This window comes from Phaenicophaeus curvirostris, chromosome 5 (assembly GCF_032191515.1).
Source record: "Phaenicophaeus curvirostris isolate KB17595 chromosome 5, BPBGC_Pcur_1.0, whole genome shotgun sequence".
Lineage (NCBI taxonomy): Eukaryota > Metazoa > Chordata > Aves > Cuculiformes > Cuculidae > Phaenicophaeus > Phaenicophaeus curvirostris.
Genome location: NC_091396.1, coordinates 18,339,577 through 18,355,661, shown reverse-complemented (window position 1 = coordinate 18,355,661; position 16,085 = coordinate 18,339,577). Strand labels below are relative to the sequence as shown.

At 39.1% G+C, this 16,085-nt stretch overlaps 1 protein-coding gene across 1 annotated transcript in view; it reads right to left on the bottom strand.

The window, feature by feature from the left end:
- Positions 1-15,869, bottom strand: part of MOB2 (MOB kinase activator 2) — a 117,734-nt gene extending 101,865 nt beyond the window's left edge. The window contains exon 1 of the mRNA XM_069857747.1: positions 15,651-15,869. Within this exon, the coding sequence (XP_069713848.1) occupies positions 15,651-15,667 (17 nt within the window). The 5' untranslated portion in view covers positions 15,668-15,869. The remainder of the gene's footprint in view (positions 1-15,650) is intronic.
- Between the last annotated feature and the right edge of the window lie 216 nt (positions 15,870-16,085).

The window sequence follows — 16,085 nt, the reverse complement described above, 5'->3', positions numbered from 1 at the left end:
GTTCTCACAATATCAAGCTCTGACAAAGAAGCTATGACAATGACACACGAAGAAATTTGTATTCACTTGTCAGATACTGGGTAAAAATATCTCCCTCGTAGGTACAGTAATAAGAATTAAAGCAAGCATAGGCTGCTGTGGCATATGGAAAATCATTCCAATTTTTGAACACAAATTTATTTACTGCAGCACCCAAAACACCGAGAAACTCGCAGCTATAGTCTAAGACAGATCAATATAAAATACCAACATTATTACTTGTTTGGGGTTTGGGTTTTTTGGGGGTTTTGTTTTTTTGTTTTGTTTTTCAAGGTAATCAGTCTTCAGAAACATTCCCAGTTCATGCATACATCAGCTCTGCTTTTTAATATTTCAAGGTGCAGCAAGAAGAATACTGCCCTCAGTAAACTTACTGAATTGATAAACTGGAATAATAGAAAGCAACAGTTCTCTCCTATAAAAAGGAAATCTCATGTGCTAAAAATTGTGATAGCTTTTCTTTCAACAAGATGTATCATACTGAAGTTTATCATGGAGGTCACAAACATGTTGCTGCCACTGTGTCTAAAGGAAGGAGGCACTATATTCTTAACTCTTTGTTTCCTGTCCAGTCCCATACATGAAATAATATTAAAATTATCCAAAGAATTTACCAGCAAATTCATCATTGACTTGTTTTGGTAAAAGGTATACTTTTTGAAAGGAAAAAGGACAAAGAAGACAGCACTTAAAATCTACACAACATTTCATCATAAAGGCTCACAAAAGCTGCTACAGCCTCATTTGCTCCCTTGGCATATGATGAGGTCATGCTTTAGATGATAAAACACAAACTTCTCCAAGAGATTTTGGCAAATATAATACCCAATCAAGTCAAGTTCTACTATATTTTTAAGGAAATAGAATCTCGCCAGGAAGAGCTGAGGTACAAGACTCAGATGTTGGACACAGTCATACTTCAGTTATCTTTTGAACTGAGTTAGCTAATGAATGCAAATTCTTGTACTATCTACACACACAATAACGTGTATGCAAAGTTTCTGTACAATTTCATTTAAAACCTACTAAAGAACAAAACCAGGGAAAAGCAGTGGGTTTTCAAAAGCCTAAAGTAAAAACAGTTCCAAGGAACATAAAAAGGTCATTTCCAAACCTGATTTATTTTCAGCCGGGCACCAACAAATCAGAGGCAGCATTCAACTGATCAGCTGCTTTAACTGGCTTGGTTATATATTACTTCTTGAGTACCCAACAGAATAATATTTTCTCCATCTACACACTTCACTACTATTTATATGTCTCCCAATCAAGAGTTTTCTCCTGTATTTATACTACATAAATACAATAAAGCTAAGATTATTCAACAAGTAATTTACTACCCATAAAAACACAAAGCGTATTTAGATGAGACGCCAAAAACTCTTGTGCATATACAAAAAAAAAAAAACCACACCGAAAAGCCACTAAGTAGTAAAGTACTGACCTAATGAGACAAAAAAAAGTAATCAATAATCTTCTCTATCAAAGATTCTCATCATTAGCAATTTGGGGCAGAGAAAATTCACTGTAGTGTTTACATAATTTTAAGTGGCAACTGCATTTAGGGAAAGCACCTACAATCCATGACCTTTTTGTTTCATATTTCCACATGCTAAAGTAATTCCTACTGAATTATTATAATTAGCAAACCATGCTTAACATTAACTTCATACGGGGTGGGGGGGTGGGGGGTTCTAGGCAAGAGAAAAAAAAATTACAAAAATTACCACAGACTGAAACTTACCCTTCAGACTGTGACAAAGGTTTATTAAAACTTCAGAAGCTTCCACTCGGAGTAGCCAAGAGGAATATGCAAGTTTTAAGTATTTAAATTGTCCAGGAAACACTCCAGATTCAAGACCACAGCCAATGAACAGTCTGGCATCTCTGAAAACACATCCCAAATCCAAGTAGATACTTGTTTTTGAGAAACACCTATAATTAAAAAAAGTATGCTTTGATCTACAACAGTAGATCAGTAATATAACTCATATGTACAGCCAAGTGATCTTGTTTCTCAATTTAAATTCTGCTCTTGCTGATGTTAAAATAGACTCCATCTTAATTCTTACTTCTTTCTGGGGAAGGAAGAAAAATGCTGGTGTGTTTCAGCTCTAGAAAACTAGCAATAAAAGAAAAGCACCACCATGACTCAAAACTAACATCCTGAGATATATTCAGTTCCAGGGAATTTCAAATCTTCTACCCCAAGAACCAATTGAACCTTTTCCCCTCACTATCATTGCATTATAAATACCATTAAAAGTTACTACAAGGATTAACATGTCCAATGACAGTCACAGTCTCAAAGGTGACATTTCAATCACAGGAAGAATGACTTTGTCATCCTTGGGAGCCAGATGGTGTAATTCAGGGCCTCTAAGCAAACACAAGAATAAAATAAACTAATGAGACATCTGACTTCATGAATAATATATCAAAAAAAAAAGGTTGACTTTAGTCCAAAAACTATTAATCTGAAACAAGGAAGAAGGCATATAAATTTCTTAATCTTTCTGTAAAACACATTATGGAGCAGCAAATGTACAAATAGCCCTGACTTAAAAATCAGGAGGAAAAGCATTCCATTAGTACTTCTTAAAGTTTTCCAAAGTTAAAATTGAATCATCAACTAATAAGTTCAGTACTTTAGTAAGAAGAAACAGATACATTACAAGTTATTTTAGAAGAGAGTTACATTTTTGTCCCTCTATAACAAGCAGATTTTTATGAAGTATTTCAACTTCCTGTACACTGAAAGGGGAGGTGTTTGGAGAATATAATACCCAATCAAGTCAAGAAAATATTAACATCATAGCACAGTAAAGCGTAATATGTTCTGAATATCTACCTCTGCATCACCAGACTATGCATAAGGTGAAAAAACAGCCTACCAAGACATATACTCCATTGCTGACAATAGCCAAAACTGAAGTGATTCTGAAGACTCTATGAATGTCTGGAAAGCAACTAATTGCCAAACACCGTACCCCAACAGAAATTTCTTCCTGCCTCTGACTGCTTGGCTTTGATGCATGGAATGAAAACCAGTATCAACCCAACAAGTACTCTTGCTAATGTGGTTAATCTTTACAGAACTGTATTATTTACCTTACTGAATCTTATCATATAAATCCCATACCTCATCTATGGGCTGCATAGAAAAATTCTTCCTATTTATTAATATTCCAACCTTCTATCGCTAAGCAAGAAGACAAAATTGTTCTTTATTGTAAAAGTATGCCAGCAAGTGAATTATCTTTAAACCCACTTTTGCCTTATAGTACCCCCATTTCTGAAGGTGCTCTTGCTTTTCCACATGATGGACAGAAAAAGTAATTATTGAAACCTAGTTAATCTGAAGTTTTTCTGGACTTGATTTCATTATAAGAGTATTTTGGAGAATTTATGCTTTCTTTGGAGGTCTAAGACAGTGCCTGCTGTGATGCATTCTCATTTTTTAACTGAATTCCAAATAACTGATGCAAAGAAGCAAAACCAAAGTGAGATTAAAAAGTAAGTAACAGTCTGATGTTATTAGCTGGCTGTCAGTCAAAAATAATATTTGCTTTAGGAACCCTGAGTTAACTAGTAGTCCCTGGCTATATGATAACCATTGTCATCCTTGAAGGAGACAATGGTTATCACATAGCCTGTCTCCTTTTTGGACAGGTTTATCTCACAATATTTTTACTCCATGACCTATGCACTCCACCCACATCAGTAATCTCCAGGGATCTTATGGAAACAAGCCACAGGAATAGTTCCTGTAAGCAGCCACATTATTACTTTCAGTGGGAACATGGATCCAATTTGGATTAGTTATTCCCACAGCTGTTTGGTCCTGCCTTTTTTTTTTTTTTCCCCGCACGTAAAATGTCCATATACTCAGGCACATCCTAGCAAAAAGATAAGGGGACAGTCCATTTACGCTAAACTCCTTGAGAAACTTCATCTTGGCAACATCCTTTGCCCTCCAGAAAGCAAAGGTTCTTTCCCACTCAGGTGTGGTGTAGTCCAGAAGGGACACACTGATCTAGTAGTTAGGTGCCCTCAAATTCAAATCTCGCATCATTCAGAAGACAGAGTTTCTCCGTCTGAGCCTTTCAGAGGGATCAGTAGTATATTTGGGCCTGACTTGTGATACCATCAAATTGCATACGTTGATTTTTGGCGCAACTAGGAGTAAAACCTTTGTCTGTAAAGTCACAGACCCAAACGAATCACATCTGCACAGCACTTAAAGTATGCTAAGTCCACAAGTAGAAGAAAATATTACACACAAACCACAGGACAAGAACTATTGACCCAGGAATTAAAGGGCAGGCAATAATGTTTGCAGCCACAGGCAACTGAAAATTCACACCAACAGTACACTGTGTGGTACATGGGTAGCATGTTGCAGGCGTCTATTTGCAAACTGCATGTGATGAATCAAGCCACAGATATTTATCTGGATGAACAATAAATTATTCCTTTAGGTCAGGCATATATGGGAAATCCCTGGATCCACGTTCTTCATGCATTTCTTTTGACAGCTACAGTTCAATTACAAAAAGTAATTCTACATAATTGTGTGCAGTATTTTATAAAAAATACCATGGTCTCAGTAATAATGGAAAATAATTACTATTCTTTTATTATGCCCTGACAGAAGTCAATTATGTACATGTAATAAAACTTTGCTAGCACATACAAGCACCATCCTTTTCCCTGTACTCGCTTCCTCCTTGCTCAAATTCTACCTGCTTACTCTAACAGCAACGGCTGCTCTTAGCACTGGGGACCATCAGCCTGGTGACTTCTCTCATGCACCCTCAGGTTTGTTTCAAAAAAAAAAAAAAGTTTAATTTGTTCTGTCTGTCATTGCAAGAGCGCTTTTCTACATAGAAAGTCAAATCAAAGTATTAGAGTAAATTTTAATTGTATCTATTAAAACGCATTAAAACCTTCATGGAAGTCATAATTCAGTAGTTAAGTAACCTCCATGTTAGCTTAAGTCTTGATGCCCACAGAAATATTGAACACTTTTACATTTTTGGCTTAGCTCAGAAATACTGCAGATAGCTGACACACCCTGAACAAGTAGAACCAATGTGTTGAAATTAATCTCTCTTTATTATGAAGTTACTTCCTTTTCAATGAATTTTTACCAACCAGAAAATTAAAAGAGCCCATGTTTCAGAACAAAATGTTTGAACATGAGAATTCAATAGATCTACTAAGCAAGAATATTTCTTATTTACTTAGAAAAGGGACTTCACGCATTTTTACTGAAAAACAAACCAGCAGGTGATTTTGTCCTGCAAGGTAGTGGATAATTATACTGCATGTGTTTTCATGAACTACAGAACATATTTCTCCACTAACAAAATGGCTAATTTCGAGTATTCCCAACCAGTCAATCTAGTAAGTTTTCACTCCACCTAAAATCAAGATGAACTTGATTTAAAACAAAAGCATTGATTCTATTAACAGTAATGAGAAAATACAAGTCTGAACACGTAAATATTTTGCGCACCTGGAAAGTTATATACCACATACAGCAACAGCTGCCTACATTACAATTGATGACTGAGCACATCCTGCCTGAAACAAGCCTGGAAAATAAACACTTAAAAAAAAAAAAAAGAAATAAAAACCACCACCTCATAGTACTGTGTGAAAACCAGAAAGCTACCCAGTAAACTAACCATATTGCCTATGAACTTACACCTAAATATCTAGCTATGTATTACAAGCATTAACATCGAATCTCCCAGAAATTTCTCACAGAAATGCAGAGATGAGTTTTCATAGCATTTTACTCCACCAGCTCAAGCCTCAACAGGCCCAAGTGACTCGGGCCAACATCTTCATATTCAGTAGGGTGGGGCAGGAGAGAGAACCTCATTACAGACACTCTCAGGTTATAAGAGTGCAAATCACCAAATTCAGCATTTTCAATAGCACCCGTAACTCAAAGCTAAAAACTGTGTTATACCAGACCACATGGTAAAAGTCTATCACATGCCTTATACAAAACATTAATAAATACATCTGAAAAAAAGCCTAAAATTTCAGGTTAGTCTTCCAGAATTGCTCATAACCAACAGCATCATAATAATCATGTCAGGAAGGGACACAACATCATCAACTACTACTTCATGCCCATCCAGGAATACTGTGTGGAAGAAACAGTACTTCTAAACACCCAAAACATCAAGCAGCAGAGGGACATCCAATAGACACTCTGCTTTACAAGATGAAGATTAAAACTGAACAGAAAAACAGCTCTAGTCATTAGGCTGAAGTGTTCCTTTGCCTGTTTCTTCTGTTCATCTCTCACCAGGCAGTCTTCTTCCAAACCTCAAAAATCAACTATTTCAAAAAATGGCACTATCTGGCTACAACAAAAAGGAGACACAGATGAGACCCATAAATATGTTAGAACTGCAGGTTAGCACATGCACCCCAACCAGAAACTACAAATGAACCCAGAAAGGCTGGTTCAAAAGTAAAGGACACATTGCAGGGGATTAGGTGTATCTGAGGATGTGGATACCCTACATCAGAACCAGCAAATACTCCCATTTCTAATCTCTTTCCTTTCCTAGAAGAGATTCAAATAACCTTAAATAAAGGTGGTGTTTTGAATGTAGGCTGGTCAGCTCCTTACAAAGGTACAGGCTGCTTGCTAAATCAGCAGGTGAGATTTATCCAGCTGACACAGAGCTATAATACTAACATGGTTTTGTTTGATACAGTCTATCAACATAAACAAGACATACAAGTAAGACCAGAAGCTTTTTCTTTCTTCCCCAAGCATATCTGTTGCTCTAATAAAAGCTATTAGCCCTCACTACAAACTCAGTTTCTTTTATATCTGATGGAAAGCAGTTACACACTAATGCTTCGTGAGACACGACAATCATAAAGATAGTTCTAGCAATAACAGGGTATCAGACAGAAGACTGACTGACAAGAAAGCTATTGATTGTTTATCACACCTGACACAAACCTGAAACCACAGAGTTAACTCTGTAACCTGAGCCCATCCACAAAGCAGACACAAAACACCTCTATCCAGTTTTGCATAACCCATTAAGATACACTGTACAGAACAAAGCCTTTCCTGAGCAACTCCCTGCTGTTCTACAAAGAATCACACACAAAAAAAAAGCTCTCTAATTCTAGACTGAAGGCACATGAAGGTTGTAAAAAATGAAGCAGTTGCAAAAAAAAAAAAGAAAATCTGTCTCAAGGTCACCTCTGTGCAACCTGTTTCACAGAAGTTCAGTGCTTTATGTATAAATGTTAGGAGACTTCTCAGGAAAAAGTCTCAACTCTTTACATGCTTCAGGGTACAGAAGGAACAGTAGTGATCCAATCACTGAACACTGATGAGAAAAATATTCAATTAACACCTTTCTAATCTGAACAATGAAGAAAAAGGCTGGGGAAGGAACATGCAGCTGTATTCCGAAGAGCTCAAGTTACTGGACCCGGACCACTTAAAAATAGTTTTTTACATGCTTACATTCTAGCTTAATGGATTCACTCTTTGAATGTTCAGAGTAAAAAGGAATTTGATCTATGACAGTCATTCCTGCCTTGATTCCAGTTTAATTTCTGACATTCTTCAAGGCCTTGAAAATTGCACCCAAATTCTGAGTTGGCGTTTCGTTTGTTTGAGGTTCTGTTTCATTTTAAATGTCTGTGTTCAATGCTCTTTCTCCACAGCCAGAAACAGACCTTTATGAACTGTGTGAAGAACTCGCACCCTGACCAGTTTCTCTTGGCTGGTAGAATAAAAGAAAACTAACTTCAGACCAAACTGCCGATTTTTCCCCTCCAAATGTTAAAATCACAGTACTGCTGCTCAGCCATTTACAGTTATACTCATCGTTCTAACTCCAAAACTAAATAATTTAAAATTATTGTGCATTGTCTCAGGAGCAGAGAAGCTCCTAGAGTGCAACTGTTTGAAGTGCCGGAACAAAGTCGTGAAGTAACAGCTCTTCCTTAAGTGGTTTCACTGATGTAACAGTCTCCAGTAATATTATAAACAATATGTTTACAAAAATATTTTTTAAAAAAATCATTATAAAGCTTAGTACACTAAAGGGCACACTTGTTTTCTTGTTTGTTTTTGGGGGGGCGTGTTTTTTTTTTAATCGCAGTACAAGATGAGTGGAAAAATTGCTAAGGAGGTCATTAAAAAACTGAACTTTGCAACTAAGATTTCACCACCTTACCTCTGACTGTAGAAGGCTAAACATAGGCTACAAATGATGCACAAGATTATTTCAGTAGTATTCCACTATCAGAAACCCACATTAGAGTTAATAGGTCAGCAATGATTGCAGAACATACAGATCTGACAAGACCAAGTTCAAACTTGTATACACAGCTATCTAAAAATTGCAATCTCTTATCAACTTTACTCTTTCAAGTATGCTTAATCTGGGCCCAAATCCAGCAGATGTAACAGATGGAAACTGCCAGTGAAATATGGCAAAGCTACGTAGGCCATCATGCGTGAACCAAGCTTCCCGAAAACTCTCTTGAATCAGACTGCTGGATTCAGCCAGGCATCCAAAATGCCACCCAACTTCACATTCACATCATGACAGAGCCAAGACTTCTCTCAGGTAGATGAGACGCGATCAAGAGCAAATTCTAAATTCTGAGCTTTTCATAAATATCCAGTTCACTATAAGTATATTTATAGTTTAGCCATAAACTGACTGTAACACAGGAAGACAGCAACTCCAACTGTACTCTGAGGTCATTACCTGCTCCAAGATACCAGCCTAGTAATCAGCCTAGTAAGAGCTTCTCCTGTTTTCAGACATTCTGCAGTTCTTCCAAACAGTTCAAGCAAAAGGATGTATCATCAGAAAATTACTAATTATTTGTAGAGTAATTACCACTAATAATCATAGTGCTATATGATTATATTAAACTGATTTAAGTCCTTGCTGCCACCAAAAAAGTGTTCCTTAAGCTTTATGTTCTCACTAGCTTCACACTGCTTTTAACATTATTCACGTAGCTATACACATAGGCTGCAGAAACTCATTTATCTGAAAATTAACCTTAAAGAAGAAAAAGGGTGAAAAGAAAAAAAAAGGTAAGTTTTCGGTCAGATGAGTATCTTAAACCATCAGCTTTCCTGAATACTCATGCTGACACAAAAGACAAGAGACAAAATAAAGGAATATTGCTACTCTTTCTCCAATGCTCAACTCTTTTTCTAAGGGAAGTAACAGTTCATTTTACCTTAGGGACCTTGAGATTGATCTACTCTTCTTGCCCCTCAATAAAATCCTTGTTGGAAAAAGAATGTTCTTGTAAGAACAAACCAGAATTCATATGCATTGTACTGGCTAAGGGAAAATAACTGCCTCACTGATACAAATTCTGTGGTTTGCTAAAGTAATGCAGGTTTCAAAATGCAAGATTTTTGGCATCTTCTCACAAGAAATCAATAAATGTCTATTGCAGGACACTACAGGGAGCAAGGCTCTGCAGTTATTTTTTAATTTCATTTGCATTACAGTAGAAAAGCTGTAATATAACCAAGCACTTTCAGAACCAGAGACACATAAGAGAACACACCTAAAAAGTTTAAATTGCTCTCATCCAGTCCTGACTCCTTTTCTACAATTAAGATAGCCCTGGAAAATCACATTTCAAACTAACAGCACCTTTCCACTGCTATACTAATGAATATTACAAGTTAATATTTAATGGAGATATTCTTTTACCTACAGACTATTTTACACTAGTTGTTTTCACAGCTAGCTTATAGTTTAGCAGAGGTACCACTCATGTCTGGTGAGTGTATTAATAATATTGACGTTGCACAAATAAGCAGTGAATGGAGTGCAAGTGGCTTGCAGACAGACCTATATTTATCTGGGGAGAAAAACCTTGGAGCCTATAGGTAATGTTACATCTATAAATGGAAATAAATAAGGAACACGTGAATATTTCCTGCCCAATGGGAATGGTCGTGTCTGGTTTACCGATTCTGAGTTATTTTCAGCTCACTTAAAGCAAGGAAAATTGCCTGTGAAGCCAAGAACTTGCAGGGAATGTAATGCAAGGGAAACACCTGTTGTAAGGTCAGTTAAAAACCAGAACAAATATACACACCATGCAAGCTGTGAAAGGTGAGAGGTTGCGGCAGAGCTTCTAGGGGGAAGATTGCCTTACAAAGGGGGGAGACTCTTTCCTGAAGATGACTAAATGGAAGAAAGGGGAAAGCATTCCTTATGGTTACAGTAGCTGAAGAACTTTTATTGTTCTTCCTTTTTATGAAAATATTTGCTATAATTAGAAAATTTCAAACAGTACCTAGAATAAAAGTCATTAGCTACCTTGTCTGCAAGGCAGAGTTCAACTGTATTACGCATCAGCCCAGCTGACAGCTAAGCACGCTGCATGATTTCTCAGTTTCCACTAGAAGACACGTTCCTTACGACTAATGGACTTGATCCTCATGAGTCTCTTCCAACTTGATATTCTATGATTTTAAGATAATGCATCCAGCTCAAAATCAACAAATTTAGTATAACACCTGAAATTAGCATACTGTATATTCACTGACTCAGAACTAGAACACTAGTATGCCTTGTTCACATCTACTCCTTAGCTGTTCTAGCTCAAGGCTAGAACTTCTCTGGATAACAATGCTACTCATATTTCATCATACTGTATCTTGAACTGGACAGTGTCTTAAGGCGATATGAGGAACTTTTTAAAGACACTTCCATAAGCACAGAATGGAAGACAACAAAACAGCAGCATGTGTTACTTTTCTTCTAGCTTTCAAAATCACCGCTTGGGACAACGATGGGGCAAAATCCTATATCCAAAACAAGTGGAAAAAACTGTGAGCTTTATTTTAAGCCCCTGACAGTTACAGCTAAATAAAATAAATGCATGACACACAGGCCTTCCATACTAGACAAAGAGCAGTGTGAAGACCTCAAGAAGTGCTCCTGCACCATTTCTTAAAAATCGTCAGTATAACATCTACTCAAAAAGACTGAATTTGAATAGTTATTATGCTCTCTCAATGCAACATACTTTCCACCTATCCACCCTAGTCAGACAGAGACTATGCAAGGCAGCACATACATGTGGTGTTTGTAATGGATTAATCGTCATTCCTTAAACATTGCAAGTGTGAAGGCTATTAAATTAGATTAGACAACCTCCAGTTTCAGCTGTAGCCACTTCATCTGTCTTGGAGATCAAAGCGCACCCGACTAGACAGAACCTATAACCGGACTGTTTCAGACACAAATATTCTGATCAGGAGTTTGCTTTTTTTGTCTGCTATCTGTATTTTCCTGGTCTTTCTAGGCCATTGCTTTTCTAATTGTCCTCAAGGCTGAAGATTTGGGATACGAGAAAAGGACAGCCTTCAATTATTTCTAGGCCATCCTTTCCAAGCCACCAAGGCAGCATATGAGGAAACAGATAATTGAGCAGTGGATGATATGACAGTGTGGATAACAAGACCTATAGCTTAAATGAAAGACAGAAGAAATCCCTATTGCATGCAGCCCCTTCTCGTTTACTCCACTTAGACTCCAAGTCTGGGAGAAGGAGCTGTTTATCTTTTGACAAGTCACTGTAAGGCACAGAAAGGCAGAGAGAGGGTACACTTGTGTAAAGTTAGCATGCTCCCACAATTTATTTCTTACTGTCACAAATGCCCTCACAACAGCTAGACAACCTGCTGTCCAGAACAAAAAAAAAAAAAAAAAAAAAGTTTTATCACTTAACAGGAGTTTTGCAACCAAAAAAATACTTTTAACAAGCTGCTAGGTGCTGCTGTCTTCCCTCGGAAAAAAAAGAAAAAAAAAAAAGAAAAAAAACAGTCCTTAGTGCTACAGCAAAGCCAAGCCACGCGGATGGGGGCATTGACATTTTAGTGGCACCAGAAGTGCCTATAAAAGGAGTGGACATTTCAACTTGCAAGCAATGCTTACACTGATCCTGGAATAACACAGCCCTCTGATGTAGAGAATACAATCTTCATTGAAGAGTTTAGAGGTAACATTTCACTTCTTGAGTTTTTTCTTGTGCACAGAAGCACTCAAGTAAGCGTTGAGAGGGAATGCTCTCAGTTTACAGAAACAGAAGCTTTCTTGCAAAGGAAAAAAGAGTACCTTTTTTATAGGGCTGGTTTACATGTTGAAGGCTTTTCGAATAGCCTCTACAAAGCTTCCAAGTTCATTTTGGCAAAAGTAGGGGTTTTTCCCAAGTTTAAGATGCATCAGCACAGGTGGTTTGCCATCACAACTGCATTAAACTGTTGCAGTTTTCTTAGTTGCAAACAGCAGAGTCTTAGCTTGCTGAACTACTGAGCTCATAGTTCAGGTGTAGTTCTAGATTATTTTGTGTTTGACAGGTAATTGGTAAAATAATTTGTTTCTCTCTCCCCTTTTTACGTAACAGGTCACAAAAAGAAAAAGCCTAGAGAAAAGAGTCCTCCTCTACTAGAAAAAAATGTGTTGCAGCATCAGGCACCACAGCTGAAGATTAAAAATAACTGACACCATATCAGGTTTACCATTACCATTAATCTGTTTTACTCCTTTTTAACTATGAATTCTAAAATAAATTAAAAGGCATATTTCACAACTGAAGGAACAATGTCTTCATTGCTACTTTAAACTTCAAGAGCAGATCAATGCTATTCGTAACACAAGTTTGGAATTTCTTCCAAAGAGGGTAATCTAGATATCTTTCAGATGTTGGTGAGCAAAGCAATTAAGCAGCACTGATCTCTAGTCAAAGTTGAACTGAAAATAGATCCTATGTACAACAAAAAAGCTTTTTTTTTTTTTTAATGAAGATAATGTACTGAAGGAACAATAGTGTTTCACTTGTGTTAGTATTAAGGTTACATTCAGCAGAAGGGCAAGATATCTACCAACAACAGAAAAAATTTAGGTTTATTTTGGTGCTTCACTGAGTACTATAACATGTCAGTAGCTAATTTTTTTTTAGCTTTCTTCTCTAGTACTTAACTGGATTTTTGAAGCACTTGACTGAACAGAAGGCAACACCCAGAGAAGGTTTGCTGTGTGACCACGTAAGCTTATAGTTGTTTGTTAATCCTTAATAAATTCACTGTTGTTTATAAGCTTCAACTTCCGTTCGTTGTATATTAAGCACTCTGAGGCAAATAGGGACACTTGGGCTGCTGCCTTTGTGGTGTGATTAGAATGTACCCTTCCCCCACATTCCAAGAGACTACAAGTGAAGGGGAGGACCAGCAAGGAATAAAGCAAATCTCACTCTAAATCATCTATTGGATAAAGGCAACACGAGCTTGAAGGGTAGAAGATCTAGAACAGAAGCAATTGTTAACTGCTGCCTAATTTAACACACTTGCACTCGGAGGTTAATTTCTCAGTAAAACAAAGTTAAAACACAGAGCGTGTTTCTCACATCAACACATTAAGAAAGCATAACCAATTACATGAGACATACAAGAAGCTCATGGAAAGTAGTAACTTCAAACCAGCAGGTTCCCAAAGCAGTTAGGAATAAGAAAGATCACAGCACTTTTCTTAATAGCGACACTTACTCAGGAAAGAGTGACAACACCAAGAATCATGGCAAACTGACGGGTTAACTGAGAGTGACTTGTTTTCCTACTATTTCTGCAGGCCTTTCCTTGGCGCACAGAAGACCCAAAAAGCTGAAGTTTGCACTGAAAGAAAGGCTGAGCAAGTGACATTTCCCAAAATCCTACCCTGGAAGACAAGCTTCCTTCATTTTCTTTCTCAAACAGCAAGAAGGATGTTTCCACTTAGACACATACTTGGTAACAGCAGCCATAACTTGGGCAGGATAAGGTCCCTCAGGCCTTCTACTCTTTCTCCCTTCACAATATCAATCCTCTTCCTTCTTGCCATAACCCGCACCCACCCCATTTCACCCTCAAATTCACACTTGCAGAGTTTTAAAGGAGAAAACATTAAGAACATGAGTAGGACAATACTGGGTTAGGTCAGATGAGAAACTATCAGGAAACAGCTACAGAAGAAGGAATAACACACAAATGACAAGGGATCCATGCCCATTTCAAGGGGGAAACAAGGCAAGCCTTTTTCCACATAAGGATGGACCCACCCCCCTAGGTAAAAACGTACACAATAAATGCCATTTTTTGCACAGAAACCTCAAACAGTCCAAAATATTTTTCATAAGAAAATCACCATTTAAACATAATGAGAATTTGGCTAAACTAAAACTTGATTCTTTTCTGCTTTACAACATGATTCACACGAAATAAGTACAACTGAATAAATGAAGCATTTTGAGTCTTCAAATGCCTTCCAAAGGTCCAGAGTTTAACTTTTCCCGTAATTACAGTGGCACTTTGACACTTCAGCATTTACTTTTACAAAGTAAATATAACAGACCACCTGTGCTTTGCGGTCATTATGAAACATCAAAACAACCTCATCATTTATATTTTCATTAAGACTGTGTATAACAGAGTGTAGCCCTCTGACTTACAAAACACAAATGTTGCAGTACACAGCATACAGACCCCTTCACATGCCACAAAAACTGCATTTCCATTGCCCAGCCTGCTGGATGAAAACCCAGCCATTGCTATCTGTCCCACAGATTCAGTACTCACTCCATCAAATTGATATGTCAAACTTACAGTAAAACATAACTCGTATTGACAACCAGCTCAAGAGCCAGACACATCTAGTCTGAAGATAAGTAACACGTGTTGTACTTTGACAAAAGGCAAAACAACCAAGTGACCTTTCTAATACACCACACCTAGCAACAGTGACAAAATAGCTTATTTTGTATTCTAGGCACATGGCATTAGACAAAGAGGCAACCTGAACGGTAAAGATGACAATTCAGGAACCAGATCAAGGTACTGTAAAGAAGAAACTAAGGGCAGCAAGTTCTCACTGCCATAGGGCTTTTACGGAAGCATAAATCTACTGCTCATGTGGTTTTGAAGCATAATTATTCACAGTTCACCTGAGTGCAGGTCACCAGCACAATTCACGCAAGAAGTAACCAAGTTGCTTGGGATACTGGTAGCATATCAGGTCACTCCAATCAACTGCATCTCCCTCTCCTGCATCGAGGTTTTCAGACCTAAAACCAGCAGCAAAGCGCTTCCTGCCTTCTGTCTCGATGTAATTAGCGCTATTAATCCCAGGCTATCCAAGCCCCCTGGCGTGGCTCTGATTTGGCTTTAATCTGCGCCAAGGTCTCTTCTTTCTCTCCAAAGCATTTAAACCTTGGCCAGCGTTTCAGTTTAGAGCGATGTTCTGTTGCAAAGGTATTTGTCCTACGCTCTACTGGAGGGAAGCGCAGGGACTCGCAACGCCTGGACCCCCCCCAAAAAAGGAACGAAAAGTTACTTTTTCAGAGAGCGACCGCTCGGGACGAGGCGAGGGCTCCCCTGCGCCTCTTTCTCCCGTCAAGCGCAGCCGGCTACACCCAGAGAAGCCGCCCCTGCGCTCCGGCGCTTCCTCCCGCTGTCACCGCGGGACGGGCCCGCGCCGCCCGTCCCCGCCGCGGGCAGGGCCGCTCGGCACCCGCGCCGCCCCGCTCACCCCATCAGCCAGTCCATGGCTGGTCCCGCCGCGCCGGGAAGCTCCCGCGGCCGCCGGCTCGCCGCTCAGCGCCCGCTCATGGGGGCCGTGCTCGTCGGTCGGTCGCTCGCGGGCTCCCTCCTCCTTCTCCGCCGCCGGCTCCCGCTGCGAGGCGCGGGCGGGGCGGCCGCCGGCTCCCCGCGCCGCCTGACACTCGCGCACTGGGGCGGCCGGAAGTAAACACACGGCGCTGGCGGCCGCCCGCCGCCAACCCGGAAGCGGCCCCGCCTCCCCGCCCGGGGCACGCTGGGAAATGTAGTCCGTGCGGGGCCGCTCGAGGGGCTTCCTCCCGGCTCGGGGCTGCTGGCCCGGCGTTATTCACAGAATCACAGAATCACTAGTTTGGAAAAGACCCACAGGGTCATCGAATCCAACCATTCCCATCAACCACTAAAC